At 32.9% G+C, this 18,641-nt stretch overlaps 1 protein-coding gene across 1 annotated transcript in view; it reads right to left on the bottom strand.

Moving 5' to 3' along the window:
* Nucleotides 1-3,530: 3,530 nt before the first annotated feature.
* Nucleotides 3,531-18,641, bottom strand: part of LRRIQ1 (leucine rich repeats and IQ motif containing 1) — a 110,325-nt gene continuing 95,214 nt past the window's right edge. Inside the window, exons 25-26 of the mRNA XM_034063056.1 lie at nt 17,572-17,692; nt 3,531-3,793 (exon numbers count right to left, since the gene is read on the bottom strand). Of these exons, the coding sequence (XP_033918947.1) occupies nt 3,639-3,793; nt 17,572-17,692 (276 nt within the window). The 3' untranslated portion in view covers nt 3,531-3,638. The remainder of the gene's footprint in view (nt 3,794-17,571; nt 17,693-18,641) is intronic.

Here is an 18,641-nt window from a genome sequence, read left to right as displayed (position 1 = left end):
TATAAAAATAAAATTAGTTAATTCATTTTTCACTTATGGCTGTAAAAAGAAATAAACAAAATAAAGTTTACTGTTGTCTTTTCTTTCTCGTTTCCCTCCCCTCCCTCCCAGCTAGTACAGTTAAGTACAAACAGCTTGGATCTCAGATGTGATATCAGGCTACTCAATCTTTTATAATATGGTTGAGTTTCTTTCCTAACTTTTTGGGGCCATGTGGTAACAGCTACTTTTTGTATGTTTTTCTAATTAAAGAAGAGCACATTAAGAGAGTGCAGTGTCACAGAAAATTAGCCTAACTTCTACTAATGCTAATAGGAATAATTTCAGTGTGTATCAAGAAAAAACTCTGTCTCCACAAATATACATTGCCATTATCATGATTGGAGAACAAGTTTTATGAGGAACAGCTGAGGGAACTGGGGTTGTTTAGTCTGGAGAAGAAGAGGCTCAGGGGGGACCTTATCACTCTCAATAACTACCTGAAAGGAGGCTGTAGTGAGGTGGGGATCGGTCTCTTTTCAGAAGTAACAAGTGATAGAATAAGAGGTAACAGCCTCAAGTTACACCAGGGGAGGTTTAGATTAGGTATTAGGAAAAATTTCTTCACTGAGAGGGTGAACAGGCATTGGAACAGGCTGCCCAGAAAAATGGTAGAATCACCAACCCTGAAAATGTTTAGAAAATGTGTAAATGAGGGCCTTAGTGACACGGTTTGGTGGTTGACTTGGCAAACTTGTGGTACAGGTTGGACTTGATCTTAAAGGTCTTTTCCAACCTAGTTGATTCTATTATTTTATATGAAACTAAAATCAAAAGTGTATTTCTCATCGTTCCTAGTGGGAGACCAAGTGGTAGTTTTTCACCTGTGTGTTTGAGGCCAGATTTTGACACCACCTGTGACACGTGTTTAAAAAATCTGAACAGTGTGTACAGGAGACACTTTAATGAATGCATGTTTGAATAATAGGTTATTTATAATTATTTATAAGTCAAAATGTGACACTAACTCACCCTGCACCAAAGCAATGTCTATGCTATAGATACATGCATACATGCAATTTACAGATCTGTTAAAACAATAAATCTGAGCAATAATTTTTTGAGTCACCAAGGTTACTCTTAAAGAGTGTCTCAACATGTAAGTAAGAAAATCTGCCCGTTATTCAGTGAAAAACACTTCCTTAGGGTATTTTCTCATTAGGGTGTTTTCTCATTCAGGTTTGGGTAATCTGAGCACCATTAACACCTCTTTCTCATTCAGAACAGGTATTTTGGGGAACACTTTTTTTCTGTTGCAGGAGATAATGATGATCCTAACACCATCCTTTAAAGACCAAAGGTTTAAAGAATTGCTGTGCAGACCTTTAGGTAAATTGTACAGGAAAAGACACTACAGGGATCCATCCAGGAGACCTGCAAAAAGCTTTTCAATTTGATTCAGCGAATGACACTCATCAAAGGATCAATGCATAAATGCACTTCGGTTGTTTCATTCTTAATTTTGAATGAAGGCTTTTCTACATTTCTGAGAAGGGAGCTTCATACATCTGAGACATATTTTTTTAAAGAGCTTATTCCCATAACATCCCTCCTGCTTCATGTTAAAGGATCTACAGGGAACAGAAAAAAAGTACTGAAATGATGCTAGTGAGAGGTGAAGAGGTCTGGAGCACTACAAAGGCAGCAGCACATCTAGAAACATGCAGTTTAGGGGCTTTGTGGTGCAGGTCTTGCTGGGCTGTGACTGTTACTCACAGCCACTCAACCATCAGAACAGATTGTCAGAGAAATACACTTTTAAGAATATGTTCTTGTCCTAAATGGGAATTGCCCTGTTGGGGGGGGTATATAAAGGTAGATATAGATGATACAGATACAGACAGATTTATGAAATATGAAATATAATTCTCTTATTTACAGTTGTGATGATGTGTAGTATATTATGGACACTCAAGGCAAACAGAATAATCTGCAAGAAGTGCTAAACTTTGAACTGCTTGATTTTGCATTTAGATCTCCAGTTAACACCTGTAATGGTGGAGAATTTATTTACTGACTGCACTGCCACATATAGGGTCAGGCATTTTGAACTAACAAAGTTTTCCCTACAAAACTTATATCCTTGATAATACAATTGAAATTATAAAGAAAAAGGTCCAGTGTTTGGTGGTGACATTTAAAAGTCATTATACAGCAGATCTGGAAATCAATTTTAATGCTTGCAACATACATTGGGAAACTAACTAGATAGCATAAACACCTAGTGATATTTTATACACTGCTGACAACTACAGCATTTTTATAGCCAGGCCGAGCAATCTCTCTGACCATCATTCTTCAGAAAGATAGAGAAATATTTTCTGAAGTAGGCTGCACTGACTGATTAAAAGTAAAATGCTAAACATGTAAAAAAAGTAAAATGTTAAAAAAAACCTAAAATCAGCACACTGATTCAAATGAGGTTTTCCATGAGGTTAACCATCTTTTAATATGAACGTAAATGCAAGTATTCACAAAAATGAGATGTTTCAATCCATAGTCATATGTATGTTAGCATAAAAAGCACCTCACAAAGTAATGTCATTTTTGAGTATATATTTAAATCAGCCACAGCATTAGAATTTATATTCTTTATTGACCGAAGTTTCACGCTCCATTAACTTCCCCACTTCTCAATCTGCTGCAGATTGGGGCTTCACAATATTGCAGAAGATAGATACCAAAGACAGACCTCTCTAGATTCAATTAGCAATTTCTACCCTCAAAGTGGAAAACATTAAAATAATGTTAGGCTTTGAAATCAAAGAGCATTTTCTGTCCGGTATGTTGATGGACAAAGCATTCAGTAGAAGCAATGAGTCAGAAACACATACACAGTTGATACAGTGTTTCTTTTCTTTCTCTACCTCTTGTTATACCACAAAACTTTCACACACAGATCTGAAGGAGTCTGGCTACAAGAAAGTTGGGTTAACAGTGTCATATAGATGTAATGTTATATTACCCCAGAACCTATGAAGATGTTAGAAGTCTATGAAAATATAAGACTATAAACAGGTTGCTTTAGCATATTATGACCATAATTTAGCTCTAGACTTATATTACTAAAACAAAAAGATGAGTGTATCACCACCATTTGTAGACAGCTGTGAATTTTTGCTGCTTCAGAGAAATATTCTAAACAGACTTTTCTAAGAATGGCATTGTTGGCTATTGTAGCTCATAACAGTTTGTAAGCATGTATTTTATTTGTGAGAAAATGAGAATTCACTGTTTTGATATGTGACATATATCACATGAGCATGAACTGTTATTAAATTTGCACATCTCAACCAGTTGTTATAAGCAAGCCTAAACTTATTGACTGTACAACAATCCTTGTAGGGTTAATCAGCTCTGCATTCTACAAGACATAAACATACAAGTAATTGAAAACACAAACTATGATAACTTACTGACAGGTATAAAATACTTTGATCAAAACAAAACCAACCCAAACCACTGAAATAATGTATAATAAAAAAGTCAAATGTAGTTAATTGAAACTCTTTATATTGGTACTAAATGAGAATCCAAAAATTAATATTCATAGGCTTAAAAAGAAACAGCTCTCCATATGCCCTCCGTGTTTGATTAAATCAACTAGTTAAATTATCTCTAGTATTTTTAAGCTTTGTCCTTTTTTTGCCTGCTCCCCATCCTCCGCTGAACTGCACCGGATGGTCTCGAAATGATATCCGCTCTTTATGAGATGGACCCAAACATGATTTTTCTGGAGTAGGTATATTCTTTTCTAGGCAATAAATAGACACATGAAATTAAAAACCAAATAAAACTCCCTAAATTTCACTTCATCATATTCAAGATAATAATTCACATTAATATGTCTAATGTGATAGCACACAACTTTCATAATTATTGGTTACTGTTTTAAAAGTAATACAAGTATTTTCACAAGATAGCACTTTTTAAAGAGCTATCTCTTTATCAAAATAAGCAGTAAAATTACTACACAAAATGATATTTTTAAAAGCTCCACTGTCCATTTTGAGCATATTTTAAACACATACACAGATACTCAGTGCCTTTGACATAGAAACTAGTAATGTCATCCATCCTTCAAGTGAATGGATAATTAGTTCATAACATACATCTAATTAACAAATTCTTCTTTAACTATATTAGAACAAATATAAGAGGATATTTATTTATCTTTTTTCACACCCAGAAATACTTAAATTTGATGCTGAATTGTGCCACAGCAAATATAAACACACATAAAATTAAGTGAAATAATCACTTTCATAGTCATGTATACAAATGCCTGAGTAATTTAGTTTCTACAAAATACTTAATTATTTAAATAAAATAACCAGTATACCTAAGAAAAGGTATGATTCTTATTTTATAAAAAAACATTGCTTTACAGATGGAAATACTTTTCTAAGACATCTGTAAGGAAGATAGCACCTGTGGAAGACAAACTGTGCAAGCAAATGTTCACAGTAGAACAGGTCATTTTACATACATATATCTAAAATTAGCACACTTAGCTTATCAAATAAAAATTTTACAAACATATTTTTGCCATCTATTAAAGCAAAATCTTACTAATTGCATATTTTTAGCATTTTTGATATGTCAACTTTTTAGTACTGTTCAATAGCAAAAATAAAATTTTCACAATAAATAGTCCCCAAAATTAAAAGCTTAAATCATATGGCTGAATATAATTCTATTTATTAATATAAAAAACATAGCTATACATTTCAAAAGGAAGAACATCTTTGTTTTCTCATGGATGTTTTTCTGTAGTCTGCTAGATCTAAATGTCAGGAGCTTTTCCCAGCCTACAATTCCTTTTTCCACGTACCCCTTTAATTTAAAAGATGTCTTATGAAATCGAAAACATTGTTAAACAACAAAAAGAATAAAAAATAAATAAATAAAAGGGAAATAGGTATTGCATGTTCAGACTGGACAGGAAGTTTGGGGCTAATTTATGCTTGAGATTGACTTTCCCATGTACTCATCTTCAAGATTGTATCAATGGTAAAGACAACATAACAGTTATTTATTTCTATATTTCAACAAAATAAGTATTGGTTATTATACTGTTTTAAAACCAGAATAAATACAAATGACAGAACAAAACCCATCAGTAACAGTAAATCTGAAAATTAGTTTAGAAGTGATAGAGTTAATGTAGCAAAACAGGAAGTCAATCTCATCCTAATTGCCTAATCTGGATTATTTCTGGACTAATAACCTCACTTGTTTATGAATCTCTCTCTAATGCTAGATATAATTTTCACAATGGACTTTAGAAGTCTACAGATTTTCTGGCTTCCCTCTTACAACTATAGAAAATTCATTGCAAGGGATATTTTGTCTTCCCATTACTATGAAATGTACATAATTATTACAGAAAAATAAAATCCCCAAAGACTTGCCATATTTTTTTGCAGGAAACTTGTGAAAAGTCTTCATAAATTACTAATATAACCTTTTATTTTGGCAGAATAACAGCCACATCTGTCATAGCATGAATTCTGCATGTGTAAACTTCAGACTCAAATGTTAATTGCAACTCATTTTTGCATTGTTTAGATGGCAACACAGTCAAATATCTTGTGAGCAAAATGTAATAATTTATTAACTTTGAGTGAATATAAACTGACTGAACAAAACAAAGTATTAGATGTCTGTGAGAATCTAATCTCAGGATTTGTAGGCCCTCAGTAACAGAACAGGACACCTTCCTCAGCCTGAAGATATTTTTGCAAAATGTCAGGTACTCTAAAGGTGTAGGCTGCTGCCTTGAATGCAGGTTAATAAATCAGAGCCTATCCCAAATTCTGAAAGGCACAAGTCCATTTATCTATCCTGAAGTGCTGGTTATATTTCCTAGGGTCTACTTCAAAATTTGCTACACACTAGTGACCTAGAAAGATAGGATTAAGGCATAGACTACTCTGTATTCTTTCTTTCCATGCTTCATAAAGTTCTCGGCACTGTCGGCCAGATAAAATAAAAAAAATATAGGGAATGATCAACTACATCTACAAGACAAGTTTGTTGTAAATCACTGTAAATCACTCCCCTTGTATGTCCCATCTTCCCATCTTTGAAATGAGCATAATTATGCTTGCATTTCTGATACAGCACCTTTTATATCTAGTAAATAGTACTAAGAGGTGGGTATTATTACCAGTGTTGCTGTCCTGGTGACCAGTCTAACTGCAGTAAAGAAAAAGAGAACTGGCATAGAGATTGAACCACCTATTCCCGGAAGAAGAATTCTCAAAGTTATGAGTTAGACCTGCATATAAGCATAGTGAGGTTTGCTTGCTTCTATTCATATTATCCCTAATTCTCAGATATTATACTTAGACTGCTAGTGGCTTAAATGATAATTATGTTTGAAAAAAGAACAAAAAAAAAGAAAATACAGGAATGGAATGCATTGCAAATATAGGACTTGCTTGATTTATCATACATGCCCACAATTACTATGCTTATTTTTAATTTATGTCTTTTGCAATTTCAGTGAAACTCTTGGTATGAACGTTCTTGCAGTGAAGTAAGAACAGCTTTGAACTTAAGTGTAAATTAAACCTCTAGGTAGGATCTTGCAAGAAGTAAAGATACCATATACAAATTAAAACTAAAACACAGTTACTTGGTGTCAATACCTGTATTTACAATTAGCTTTCTGATTCTACATTATTATTCAACTGGGCAATGTTTTTTTGCTTCAGAAATATTCAATAAAGACAGCTCCATTAGCAAATGGTTAGAGTTTTCTCGAGATCAAGTAGATGACAGAAGACTAAAGAGTCTGGTAAGGGATGACAATGCCATGCTGAATTAGTTCAAAGGAAACAGAACACTTAGAAACATTCCTTTAAAATACAGTCTTATTTTTCTTAACCTCCCAAAACAAAAACAAAAACAAAAAATCCCAACTAAAACCAACCAACCAATCAACCAAAAAACCCCAACCAAACCAAACAAAAAATGCTTATTATTTTTATTTAATTTATATTTGTTACTTTTACTTACGTTTATTATGCTTTACATCTCCTTGGACATAAGTATGTTTATGCCTGCTCAGGGGAAGTTATGCAATTTTATTGCTTTATGAGATTTTTTAAATTATTTTAAGAACAAGGGAAAAAGTAATAAAAAGTGGAGTGGATATTTAGTTCAATGTAGAGAAATAAATAAAGATTCACAAAAAAACGATTGCATTTTGCATTTCTTCAAAAATGTTCTACTGAGCATACACTTGACGTGCTTCAAGATCAATATTGAGGTATTGTTAAAATGTCTGCATCTGTTCCTTTAACTGTTCCTTGGGGTGCACTTTATTTTAAAGTCTTACTTTGCACCTCTATTTTTTTTTTAAGAGAGTCTTATATTTTTCTCTTATTCCATTACTAATGATGTAAACGGTTTTTCCAGCAAGCTTGGATTTGCAATACCTTCATTTCCCCCTTATCTGCAATGTGTCTTGCAAATGAGCAGTTCATGTATTAGCATATATGAGTGAATAAAAATAACTGCTATCAGAACTTTTTAACTGGAAAAATAAAAGGTCATATCTACACTTATATTTTGTAATCAATGTAAAGATAGTTGTAAGGCATATATGTCATTAAAATGTGCACATACACACATAGATTGGCATGTGTGTATTTGTGATTTATGAGTAATTTTAAGCACAGTCATGATATTTTCTTTTCATGTTATGTTCCATGAGTATATTTGAAGTGGGACTTACTCAAAGGCAACAACAGAAAGATTCTACATTATTTCAAGATATAAGTATCTTTACTAAGTATAAAGTAGACCTATTAAAACTAATGATTTTTTACTTTATAAAGTACTGATATTTTTTGTAACAATAATAGGAATAATAGCAATAATACTAACAGTAATAGTAGTAATGTTAATAAAGTAGGTCTCCCTGTCTGTGGCAGGGGGGTTGGAACTAGATGACCTTAAGGTCATTTCCAAGCCTAACTGTTCTATGATTCTACGATTCTATGATTCTATAATAGCAATAACTTTTATCATTACTGGTACAGGAATTAAATAGAACCTGGTAAGTGTATTAAGTACAATTTTACATGATATACAGTTATTCTAATACTCCCTCATATGGAAACAAAATCTTAGCCAAGAAAAGCAATTTAACTTCTCCTATCCCAAATCAGGCTTGGAAGACAGGCTGTAACAGTTATTTACTGTACTTTCATTTAATTGTAGCATTGCCTATGTGAAGCTCCAGTATAGTCTGAGAGATTTTCAGGTGCCTGTATATATTGAATAACCATTTCTTCTGAGTATGTGCTGAAAGCTTGTCTTGGGTTAAGCTCACATGCTTCTATTTCTAAGCAGTCACTTTTCTGTTGTTTAATCTGTTTTCTGCTATTGATTTGTTCTGGTCTTTTTTGGTTAAAGCCTGGGTCTTTTAACAAATGTCAAGGTTTACATATCCTCTGTTTTGATAAGTAATGCAATATGTAAAATGCTTTGAATGAAATTCTTGGTGTCCAAGAAGAAAAGCTTTGTTAAACAGGCTATGATAGACATTTTATGATGTATAGTAGACGTCATAGGGCATTTATCGATCGACCTAACATTGTGTGTCTGGAGATATAATTTATTTCAAAGTCCTTACCATATTGTATTACTTAAGTGCAAATACAGCATAAGAAGGCATGGAGAAAACACTTCAACATTTTAATGAAAGTGACCAGAACAAATCCATAGCAGCAAAGCGTTTACATCAATCTAAGCTCTGAAAAGAAGCTAGGTTCAGCAGGTCTGTGAAAAAGGTAAATGCTACAATCTCAGGAAAGTTATTTTTTAATAATGTTACTTATGGATATATTGAAAGTGGATCAAACATTTTTTTAGTTGCATTATTTACATCAAAATAAAAATGTATTGCAATTTTACATTAAATTTTGTATTTCATACACTTATATTTGTACAGCCTTCAGAAGGAGCATTATATACGAAATCCCGTGCAATATGCAAAGATATATCTCCTTTCCATATGGAGATCTGAAGATAAAACATACTTATGATTTTCTTTTTGTTTTGCGAGCAAATGATTAGTTTTCTTTGTAAATCTCCTTGACTTCAAGTTGGTAGGACTAGAGGCTAAGCTTAAAATTTTATAGAAACAATGAACTTAAATATCTTTAATCACTGAACAATGATGCTGTTTTGACTAGATCTTGCTGACAATTAAATACTTGACTTAAATGTGACTGAGTTGCATGAAGAAATTCAGATAGATAAATATTTACAAGCATTTGCAAGAATAAGTTATAAAATTTATTAATTGCCATTCTGAACACTTAAAATAATAAACATAATGCTCAAATAAGTTCCTGTGACTTATAACATTTTCCTAACTATGAACAGGATTTTAAGCACTGTTGGTTATTGAAGCCAAATATTTATTTATTTATTTTTCAGCTCCTTATCCATTTATCAATTTTTGACCATTTAGGATGAAATTTTACACAGAGTATCTGCCTTTGGCTGAAGTTTTCTGAAAGGTCGGTCACTTCTAAGAAAATATGTGAAACATTTATGTTCCCCTTTCCACAGAAGACTTTAAGTCTGCCAAGTAATAGAGACTTGCTGTTAGGATCTGTCCAAATTTGGATAAAGTATATACAAACTGAAGTTTCTACATGATCAGAGGACAAGGTCTTGATTTTTTTGGGCTTTATTCCCTAAAATATCAGTCAGCATGGAAACATGCTTTACCATGATGTTACACAGAGCTAAGCAAGACTACAGCTAAAAATAATGTTGAAGATCATGCTAGGTCAGGGAACTTAAGAGTCTGACTGTTTTATGCTTTCTGTGGCAGATGTAGCCTAGCTATGGAACGGATAAAAACTACAGATCCCATAGGACAGAGACTGAGAGAAGAGGCAGGGGGCTGGAATTAAAACCTGAAAGAGAAATGAGACTGACTTGGAGTTAATAGAGAAACTAAGGAGAAACTAAGTGAGAGTTAGTTTCTCTAACTCAGTTTCTTAGAGAAACTAAGGCTAACCAGGTACACAATACCCTGGCATAGATGGTGCAAGAGACTAGAATGACTTGACGTACAGACTGACACTGAGAGCAGAGAGAAAATATGGGAAAGAAGAAAGTTTTGAATTGGCAAATAGGGACCAAATAAGAATAAAAGACATGGATTAAGTGTCACTAGATGGGCCCTAACTCTCAGAAATTTCCTAATTGAAAAAAGTGAAAACACAGATGATGATAAGAAATGATATACAGAATAAGTACATTAAGAGTCTGGGCTCAAGATCTATCTAAATAGTACACTAAACCAGGCCAAATTTGGAAGAAGGTTAAACTAGGAGATGATAAGTCTGAGCAACACTGGCAAGGAATATCTGGGTACAAGAAGGAATGGAGAGACTGAGGAAAAAGGTAATCAGAGAAGGATCTGTGGAAAGAAACACAAGACTTGGTGACTGTGTGAAGGCAGCCTAAGAGTGGATGGGAGAGGATGATGATGCTGGAGTAAGAAGTTTGAGGAGCAGAAAGAACAATTTTTCATAGTAAATGAAAGGAGTATGGAGCACAAGTATGGAAAAGTCAGCAATGAAAAACAGACAGATTAGAAGGGGAAAAAAGAACAAGGAAAGATTTTTCTTGGGGGAGACACGTCTTTGCCATCCAACAGAACTACTCCATAGTAGCCCAGCATTCATTACTGTGTCCTTCTGTGCACTGACTTGAAAAAATTTTTGAAACTACCTAACAAAAAACCCACAGAAAAGGAAATCCAAAATTGTTGTTTGCCCCTCCCATATGAAAAATATTTTTCTGATGTGTCTAATGGTTCCAAGGTTCCAAGTGGTTAATGTCTCAGACTGGATTTTCATTTTTAAGAACCTGGCTTCTCTTTAACAGAAACAACCAACCTGCACCCAAGTATCCCCAAACCCTACTAAAAGACTATCAGTATGTAATATTAAGCACTTAAATTTTAGGAAATGCCTCTGTGGATCTGTTAAACACAGTTCTTGAATTATTTTCACAAATCAAACCAGATGAAATTACTGTATAATTTTTCTCCCTGATAAATTTTATGAAAGCAAGTTCAAAATGCCTTTTAAAGTCTGCATTTAGGGTATTTTAAAATATATAACCTAAAACTGAATCAAGGAGCATCTTGTAAATCACCAGTCTGCAGTCTGTTCAAAAAGATTAGGTGTGTGCTGTTTGATATACAATTAATACATAGAAAAATATACATGTAGCTCCATAACGATTTCAAATGGTCAGAAAAGCAGTATATTTCAGCTATGTTTAACAAACAGAAAAAGTCATGATCCTGCAGAATCTGTCAAATTTGTATGCATAAGTATTCTCATTATGCAAAACTATACACAACTACATTCCTGATCCAGATTTATTTAGTCTTGTATCACGTATGACTAGTTGAATCACGTATGACTAGTTGAATTTTTAGAACACTTGGGCATGAAATCAGTAGAACTAACTGATAAGACAGGCTTTTATGTGCATTTCTTTACATTTAAAAAAAAATATGCTATTAAGATGGCATATTTCAAGAACAGGGAAATACTCAAACGTTGTACCTTTAAAAAAAAATCCCTACAAAACAGTAAAAAAATTGAAGATTTTTTGCAGTCTATTAGATGTATGTATCATATTGATATCTGGGTTACTGGCTTTGATTAAGCTAGGATTTCACCTCATATTCACTTTCACAATTATATGTTCATTTTTGAAAGAAACCTTCTTCAATATTTCTTCAAGGACTACTGCACTTTTATTGTTACTCAACAAAACATCTCTCCAGTTAAGGAAAAAGAAAATGAGAATCAGTGAATTTAAGAAAGTAAAAGAATGAGAGTTAGACCTACATTGCCATCAATTACCTTATTTTGTGATTTAACCATTCCACAATTTGACACATCCCTTGATTTTGTCACCATACTGTAACTAGTTTGTTGCCTGCATGGCTGTACCTATGTATATCCATCTGTAACATGACTCCTTTGTTGACATGTCAGCTTCCAAATAGTTTATCCAGTTCACAAATGAGGAAGAAGCCCCTTCCCTTTCCAAACTGTTAAACATAATGATGTTTTCATCAGCAGATATATAAACATTATACAAGGAATGTATATATCATGACTATTATTTCTGCAGATAGGAAAATTTATGTATATAGATTCCAAATGACATTCCTAGTATCAGCTAACAGGCTAGCAACAGAATGGGAAAAAGCCAAACTTCTTGATTCTGCAGTCAAATACTTTTCCTTGTGTGGATAAAATGTATCCTACCAGCATCATAAACAGAAAAATAAGTTTTAGCATCTAAGCCTGCAAATGAACAAGTTCCATTGTGCTGTGTATTTTCATATACAGGACATCAATTAAAATTCAGAATACTCAAGAATGTTTAAAATGTAATGAAGATTACTGTACTGATTTATTATTTTCTAATACATTGCCTTTTCTCATTGATTATTTAAAAGAAAGAATCAAAGTCAGATGAAAAATTTGGATATGACACAATACTAAATCTATGAACTTCATCTACCTGCACCATAAGTTTGCAGAATATAAGGAAGTTCTAATTTGGAAGTCATTTATAGAGCTGTGCCACTGCTAAATTACCCCATCATTCTGCATGGCTTTTTGCCTAGGTAACATTCTAGTCTAACATGTCTAAGGGTTTCCAGATTGAGACTATTTTGCATTCTTTCAGAGCCTAACATAGGTTTAATTACTTTTTAACTATTTTTCTCTGACCATGTAAATATATGCTAGGCATGAATGTATGGTGGATTAACACCTTTCTTTCTGAGGCATATTTTTTATTATGGTAAGATATACAGAGGAATCTGGTGAAAAAATACTACATTGAAATGATGTTCAAAACAACATTCATGTTTTTTTACTAGGTATCAAGGCCTGGTAAATTTTGATTACGTCAGAACTGTGGAACCCTTTTGCATCCATCTAATGCCTTTTTTCAGCACAAAAATATTAATACTACAGACTCATTTCACTATCTTTTACTGGGCAAAATGTTTGTCCACTAACATTAATGTTGTCATATAACCAGATGTGGCTTGCAGAAGAGACATTTTTATGCCTAAAATCATGACAGCAGTTGTGATTTCTAAGGTAAGTTGGGTTCAACATTTTGCTGACAATAATAAGCAATTTGTATGGTAAATATCCACTATAAATTTACAGCATTCTTACACATTTTTAAAGAGAAAGGACAAATATTACCATTATATTCTAGGGAGACTCTTAAGCAGGCAAATGCTGAGGAAACGAAAAGACAACTAAATGAGCACCTCCATATTTAATGCCATGTTTCTAAGATGTTTCTTACTCAGTTTCTATAACATTCTAATTCAGACTGCGTACAAAAAATCAAAAAAAGGAAAGAGAAAAAAGACCACCAGAAACCCCTCAGTAAAATATGAGCAAAGGCATGAAGAGAGAGCTTTAAAATGAGATGTTTACTGCATGCAGTGAGTTTATAAATCCTAAATGAAAGACAGCAGTTATGGAACTAGAATATATAGACAATACTAATGCTAACAAGAAAGGAGCAGGAAAGCAGGGATTTTTTTAAGAAGTGAAGCTGTACCATAAAAGTTACTGTGTTTAATTTTTTTTGTCTTGATTTTGAAGTCTTTCCACTCTAAGAAAGGCATTATTAAACTTCATTAATTTCATTTGACTGACAGAATGGTAAGGTTTGAATTTATCTGAGAAATGAAATTGATAAATGTTTTGTAGTGGAGAGAGTATTTATGGGCTATTTTTTGAACTAGGGGTGATTTAGGAATGACAAGATTCAGGTCCAAGTTCTTCTAAATTTTTTCCTGGAAAGAGTTTTTTATTCATATCAGAGACTCCCTGAAAGACTAGAATTCAAGCAAGAGAAGAATTAAGAATTCTGGACAGTATTTTAAATAACAGTTAAAGGCATAGCTCCCATTGCATTCCGTTTTCAAAATCTGGTGCTTCTGGAAACCCCTGTCAAAAGACAAGACTGTTCATAAGACAAGAAGTACAATGAAAATAAAGTATGATTTGCAAAGAAAAACAACAAAATTGTGATGACAGGTAGACAATGTAATTTTGTAGGAGACTCATCCAAAGGTCGATTGGCTAGAATCAGATAAGGATGATAGAATAGAGGTTACGATTGTCATTGCCTGCTCACAAAGTGGGCATTAGTATTGAAAAAAATCATCCTGTCTAGCTAGATATAAAAAAAATAAATGACATTTAATTCTTGCAAAACATTTCTATGCCCATCTTGCAACAGTAACAGTGTTCAAGCAAGTATTAAAACAAAAAATGTAACCAGCAATTCACCCCAATATTTACAGAGTTAATGAAAATACCAATGAATATTGGTACTTGAATCTTGCATAATTCAAACTGTAAGCCACTAACCATCTTATGAAGAGCTTTTTTCTCTCCTTTTGCATAAAAGCAGGGTAAGTTTATGTGAAACTGAAAGGCAGAAAATATACTCAGCTAAAGATTATTCTAACACGCCTACTTTTGCAATTTATCAGCACTAGGAAACACAGAGATCAAGATTTTAGAATTGGTCAGACAAGAATGCATAAAAATGCCCCAAACCCACGCAAAAAAAAGCCCACCTCAAGAAACGGAAAAGAATAATTAGTTACCAGGGAGCATAAAAAAACCCCTACAATTTCTGGATTATAAAGTGTTTGAGAACATAACATATTGCCCATCAGTAGAGACAAGGTCCTAAACTAGACAGATAACTAATTAGTCTAATTGAATGATTGCTACTCTTTCTTTAGGCTATATATACTTTTTTTTAAATACTTGATGAATTTAATGCACAGTTAATTTTCCCTTTGAACATATAACATGGGATCACGTCAAATACTTCAAATACACACATGCTTTCCTTAAACTGAGATATGGCCACAGCATTTCTTTTATTCTTCATTTCACCTTGTTTTGTCAAGGAACACAATTAAGTTAGTTTAGAATTAACATACACCATCCACATTTTTCAGAAAAAAAAAAAGGTAAGTTTGGGTGATAAACATTTCAAATTCTTTAATGAAGAATTCTAAGAAAATTGGGCAGTTCCCAAAATATGTCTGAAAATCTTGACTTGGCCTTTCTAAAAAAACCCCTCTGAATGAAAGGATAACAGCTTTGAAGCATTGTATGTTTTGTCTTTACAAACACATTATCAGTCATGAAGTCATGTTCCTGCAGTATATAAAATGATTTTATTTTGGTATCATATATATTGGAGATTTTCTTTTGGTAAATATACCTAAAAAGCAAACCATCAAGGTTGAATTCTCCTGAAAAAATAGTACAAGAACCTGATTTAATTATTTATTCAAATGGCAGCACCTCTAACATCACAGCACCTTTTCTAAGCTCTTCTGTAATAAAAGGCTAGCTCAAAATGAATAGACATACTAAATTACTAAAGAGGTTTCCAGGCTTCTTTGTTAGCTATTTCAGAAAGCAAGACCAAGAGAAACAATACAACGAGAAAGTATTTTATAATATATAAAGGCAAATTTCTAGTGTATCAGATTATGGATACCCACACAGCTAATAATTTATGTTCGATCATTGAAAACTGAATGTCTTCTGCAAACGGAACTAATGCAATAAACATGTTTATATACTGAATATAAATTGTACAAAGCTAATAGTAATAACATTTATATATAATATGCATTATAATTTAATGTATCATCACTGTTTAATTTATCAAATCCATGATGAAAAGATTTATATAGATGCATGTGCAGAAATACATGAGATCTGGAGAATGAATATAAAATCGCGTTGTAATATATGTGTATTTTATGAAAATACATATATATTAGCAGACACTGTAAATTGTCTCTCTGTCTCTCGCACTTTTGACTTCACCAGTTGATGATTCTTTCCTGCTCCTTTCCTAGTCTCTTCTTTTTGAAGGCATAATAGAATGACACTTTTTATCTTTATTGTTCCCAAACTCATAACATAGTTCTATATGCTTATCATTGGTGAAAGACCTTATACTTATTTATTCTTCTGGATGGACATACAGTGTGGGTTACAATCTAGACAGCAATTATACATTAATATGAATGTAGTGTATACTGCATACCTCAGTTATCCAAGATATGAATTCATTCTATTCTGAATATATGAATATAACGTTAATTTTGCCATTGATGTCAGTAGCTTAGACTTGTCTTACCTAAATTTAAGATCTTAGCAGTTAGGAATCTCATCTACTTTAAATGGTGGGGGTTCATAACCAGCCAATGGAGGGAACCAGGAAAACTAAGGACATAATTCTTTCTTTTCTAAGATGGCAGCCAGAGAGAGAATCATATTCTTTCTTCATGGACGAAATTAATTTAGACTAGGATGATTAATTTTATCTAATCTAATTTTAGGAAAGTAAATCAAGTAAATAAGCATGGACAAATTGTACTCACTGTTATTTTTTGCCTGTGGTAGACTAATATAATGTAAATAAATCTTTATTCCAAAGCCTTTAAAAAGTATGTCAGAAAAATAGAGGCATCAAATATTTTTACATGTTTAGAGTGAGTTTTTGTTGTTTTTTTTTTGTTAAAAGTGAAAAGTCATCATATATGAAAACATAATAAAAAAGGCAAATGTGGAAAATGCATACAATTTATGAACTAACCTGATTTCTATTTTGACATACAACATTTCAAGAAGCTTCACTACTTAAATAGTTTTAGGAATTTCAATAATTTTGCCAAATTTATTTAATACTGCTTATATTTTCTGTAATTTTGGGGGCATGGAGTTTTATTTATCTGGAAAAGGTATTGTTCACAAACAAAAAAAATATAGCACCTCATATCATTAGAAATATAGTAACATTTTCTTCACTTACATTACACAGAATAAAACATGAAACTTATAATGCTAACATTTTATAACTTTAATTTTTTCTGTATAGACATTCTTTTGTTAATTTGTAGGATAATAGAGTGGTAAAAATATATGGCTTTAAAAGGATCCTCCGCCACTGAGCTACAGTAAGTTCAGTGGGGCACACATACTACAGCATAACTGGCAATCAACATAGCAGAAATCTGTGGCTCAATTAGGATATGTGCTCTGGTATTCAGTTAACGAAACATGCATTTTCCAAACCGCTTTTGGAAAAAAAAACCCAAAACAGCAAACTTTTTAAAAAAACTCACTATGCTTTACAAAAAAATTTTCTAAGAACCAGATCATCAGAAGACGTATTCCATCATATGGAAATTCCCATTAAAATCAGAAAAGCAAAGTTTTATTCATGACCGTTTTTAAACAGAACTGTAGAAAACATATGCAAAGGTTTTAGGTTAGAAAGAAACAGAAAGGTAGTAGCATGTGTTTTTAGGGATTCCAAGCATGCTCCTTTCGTAGCATTTTAAAGTGATCTTTAAAACTGGTATTTAAAAAAACTGTAACTTACTTGAGGATCTTGCTGAGTGTCTGTGTGCCTGCTTATTTTTTTCTCTGTTCTCAGTCAAAGCACTTCCACTGGCCATGGAAACAAGGTCTAAATCCGTGTCTTCTCTGCTTACAGGGCTTGCCTGGAAGCAGTGGGAGAGAATGTACACAATCATGAAATAAAATATAACATTTTCTGAATGCAGCTCACATTACCCCAAATAAACAAACACGGTCTGTCAAACAACCTTCTTCAAAATGATACCACAATCCTTTATTGTTGCCTAAGCTGAACAAATGCACTATGTCAAAGCATTTTTGTAAATAAGAGCCGATCTTAAAATTGTGGTTTGTGATCTGAGTCAGTGCAACAACAAAAGAAAACATTTTAGTACAGTAATTTTGAAGAAAATCAATCTTGCAGACGGCTGATGAAACCTTAAACAGCTTAAGATCATTTACTGACCAGTCTATAATTTAAGTTATAGTTGAATGTCAGAGATGTCATATTGGATTATTTTCTGCAATATTTATGTTTTATCCAGGACACGTATCAGTTTAATCAGTCAAGGGCCCAGTAAGTAATTTAATCTACGTTTTTTGCTAATTAACCATAACCACCAGACAGCATTTTAATTGTACTTCAGGTAAGAGTATTATATTAATTATAAACTTCTAACATCCAGTGGAGATACATTTTGGCATAATGCTTGTTTTCTGCACATAAATATGGCAAAATAGATATTCAGCAATGAGTCCTTGCTTTGGAGACATCTAGGGCAAAGGTTAAAAATACCGACCTGGAAGATGCCACACACTGTAAATGGTGGATTGTTAGTTTTGCAGAAATGACTTCACATTTGCCCAACAAGAGCTCCCTTTCCTTGAAATGAAGTTGCTTAATACCAAAAGCAGCCATCTAATACTGTTGACTAGATACTGAGGCAGTAACAATGATGAGGAAAAAACAGACACTGTGGAAGAGTGATCTACAAAATCCACAGTGTAGTTAGTCAGCTGGAAGTACTGAACATAAGGGCATACTTTTCTAGTCTCTGGACCTTCAGAAGCAGAGTCCAGAAGGCAGATTAA

Source organism: Melopsittacus undulatus, chromosome 5 (assembly GCF_012275295.1).
Source record: "Melopsittacus undulatus isolate bMelUnd1 chromosome 5, bMelUnd1.mat.Z, whole genome shotgun sequence".
NCBI lineage: Eukaryota > Metazoa > Chordata > Aves > Psittaciformes > Psittaculidae > Melopsittacus > Melopsittacus undulatus.
Note: the sequence above shows the minus strand (reverse complement) of the source record. Positions and strands in the feature narration are given on the sequence as shown.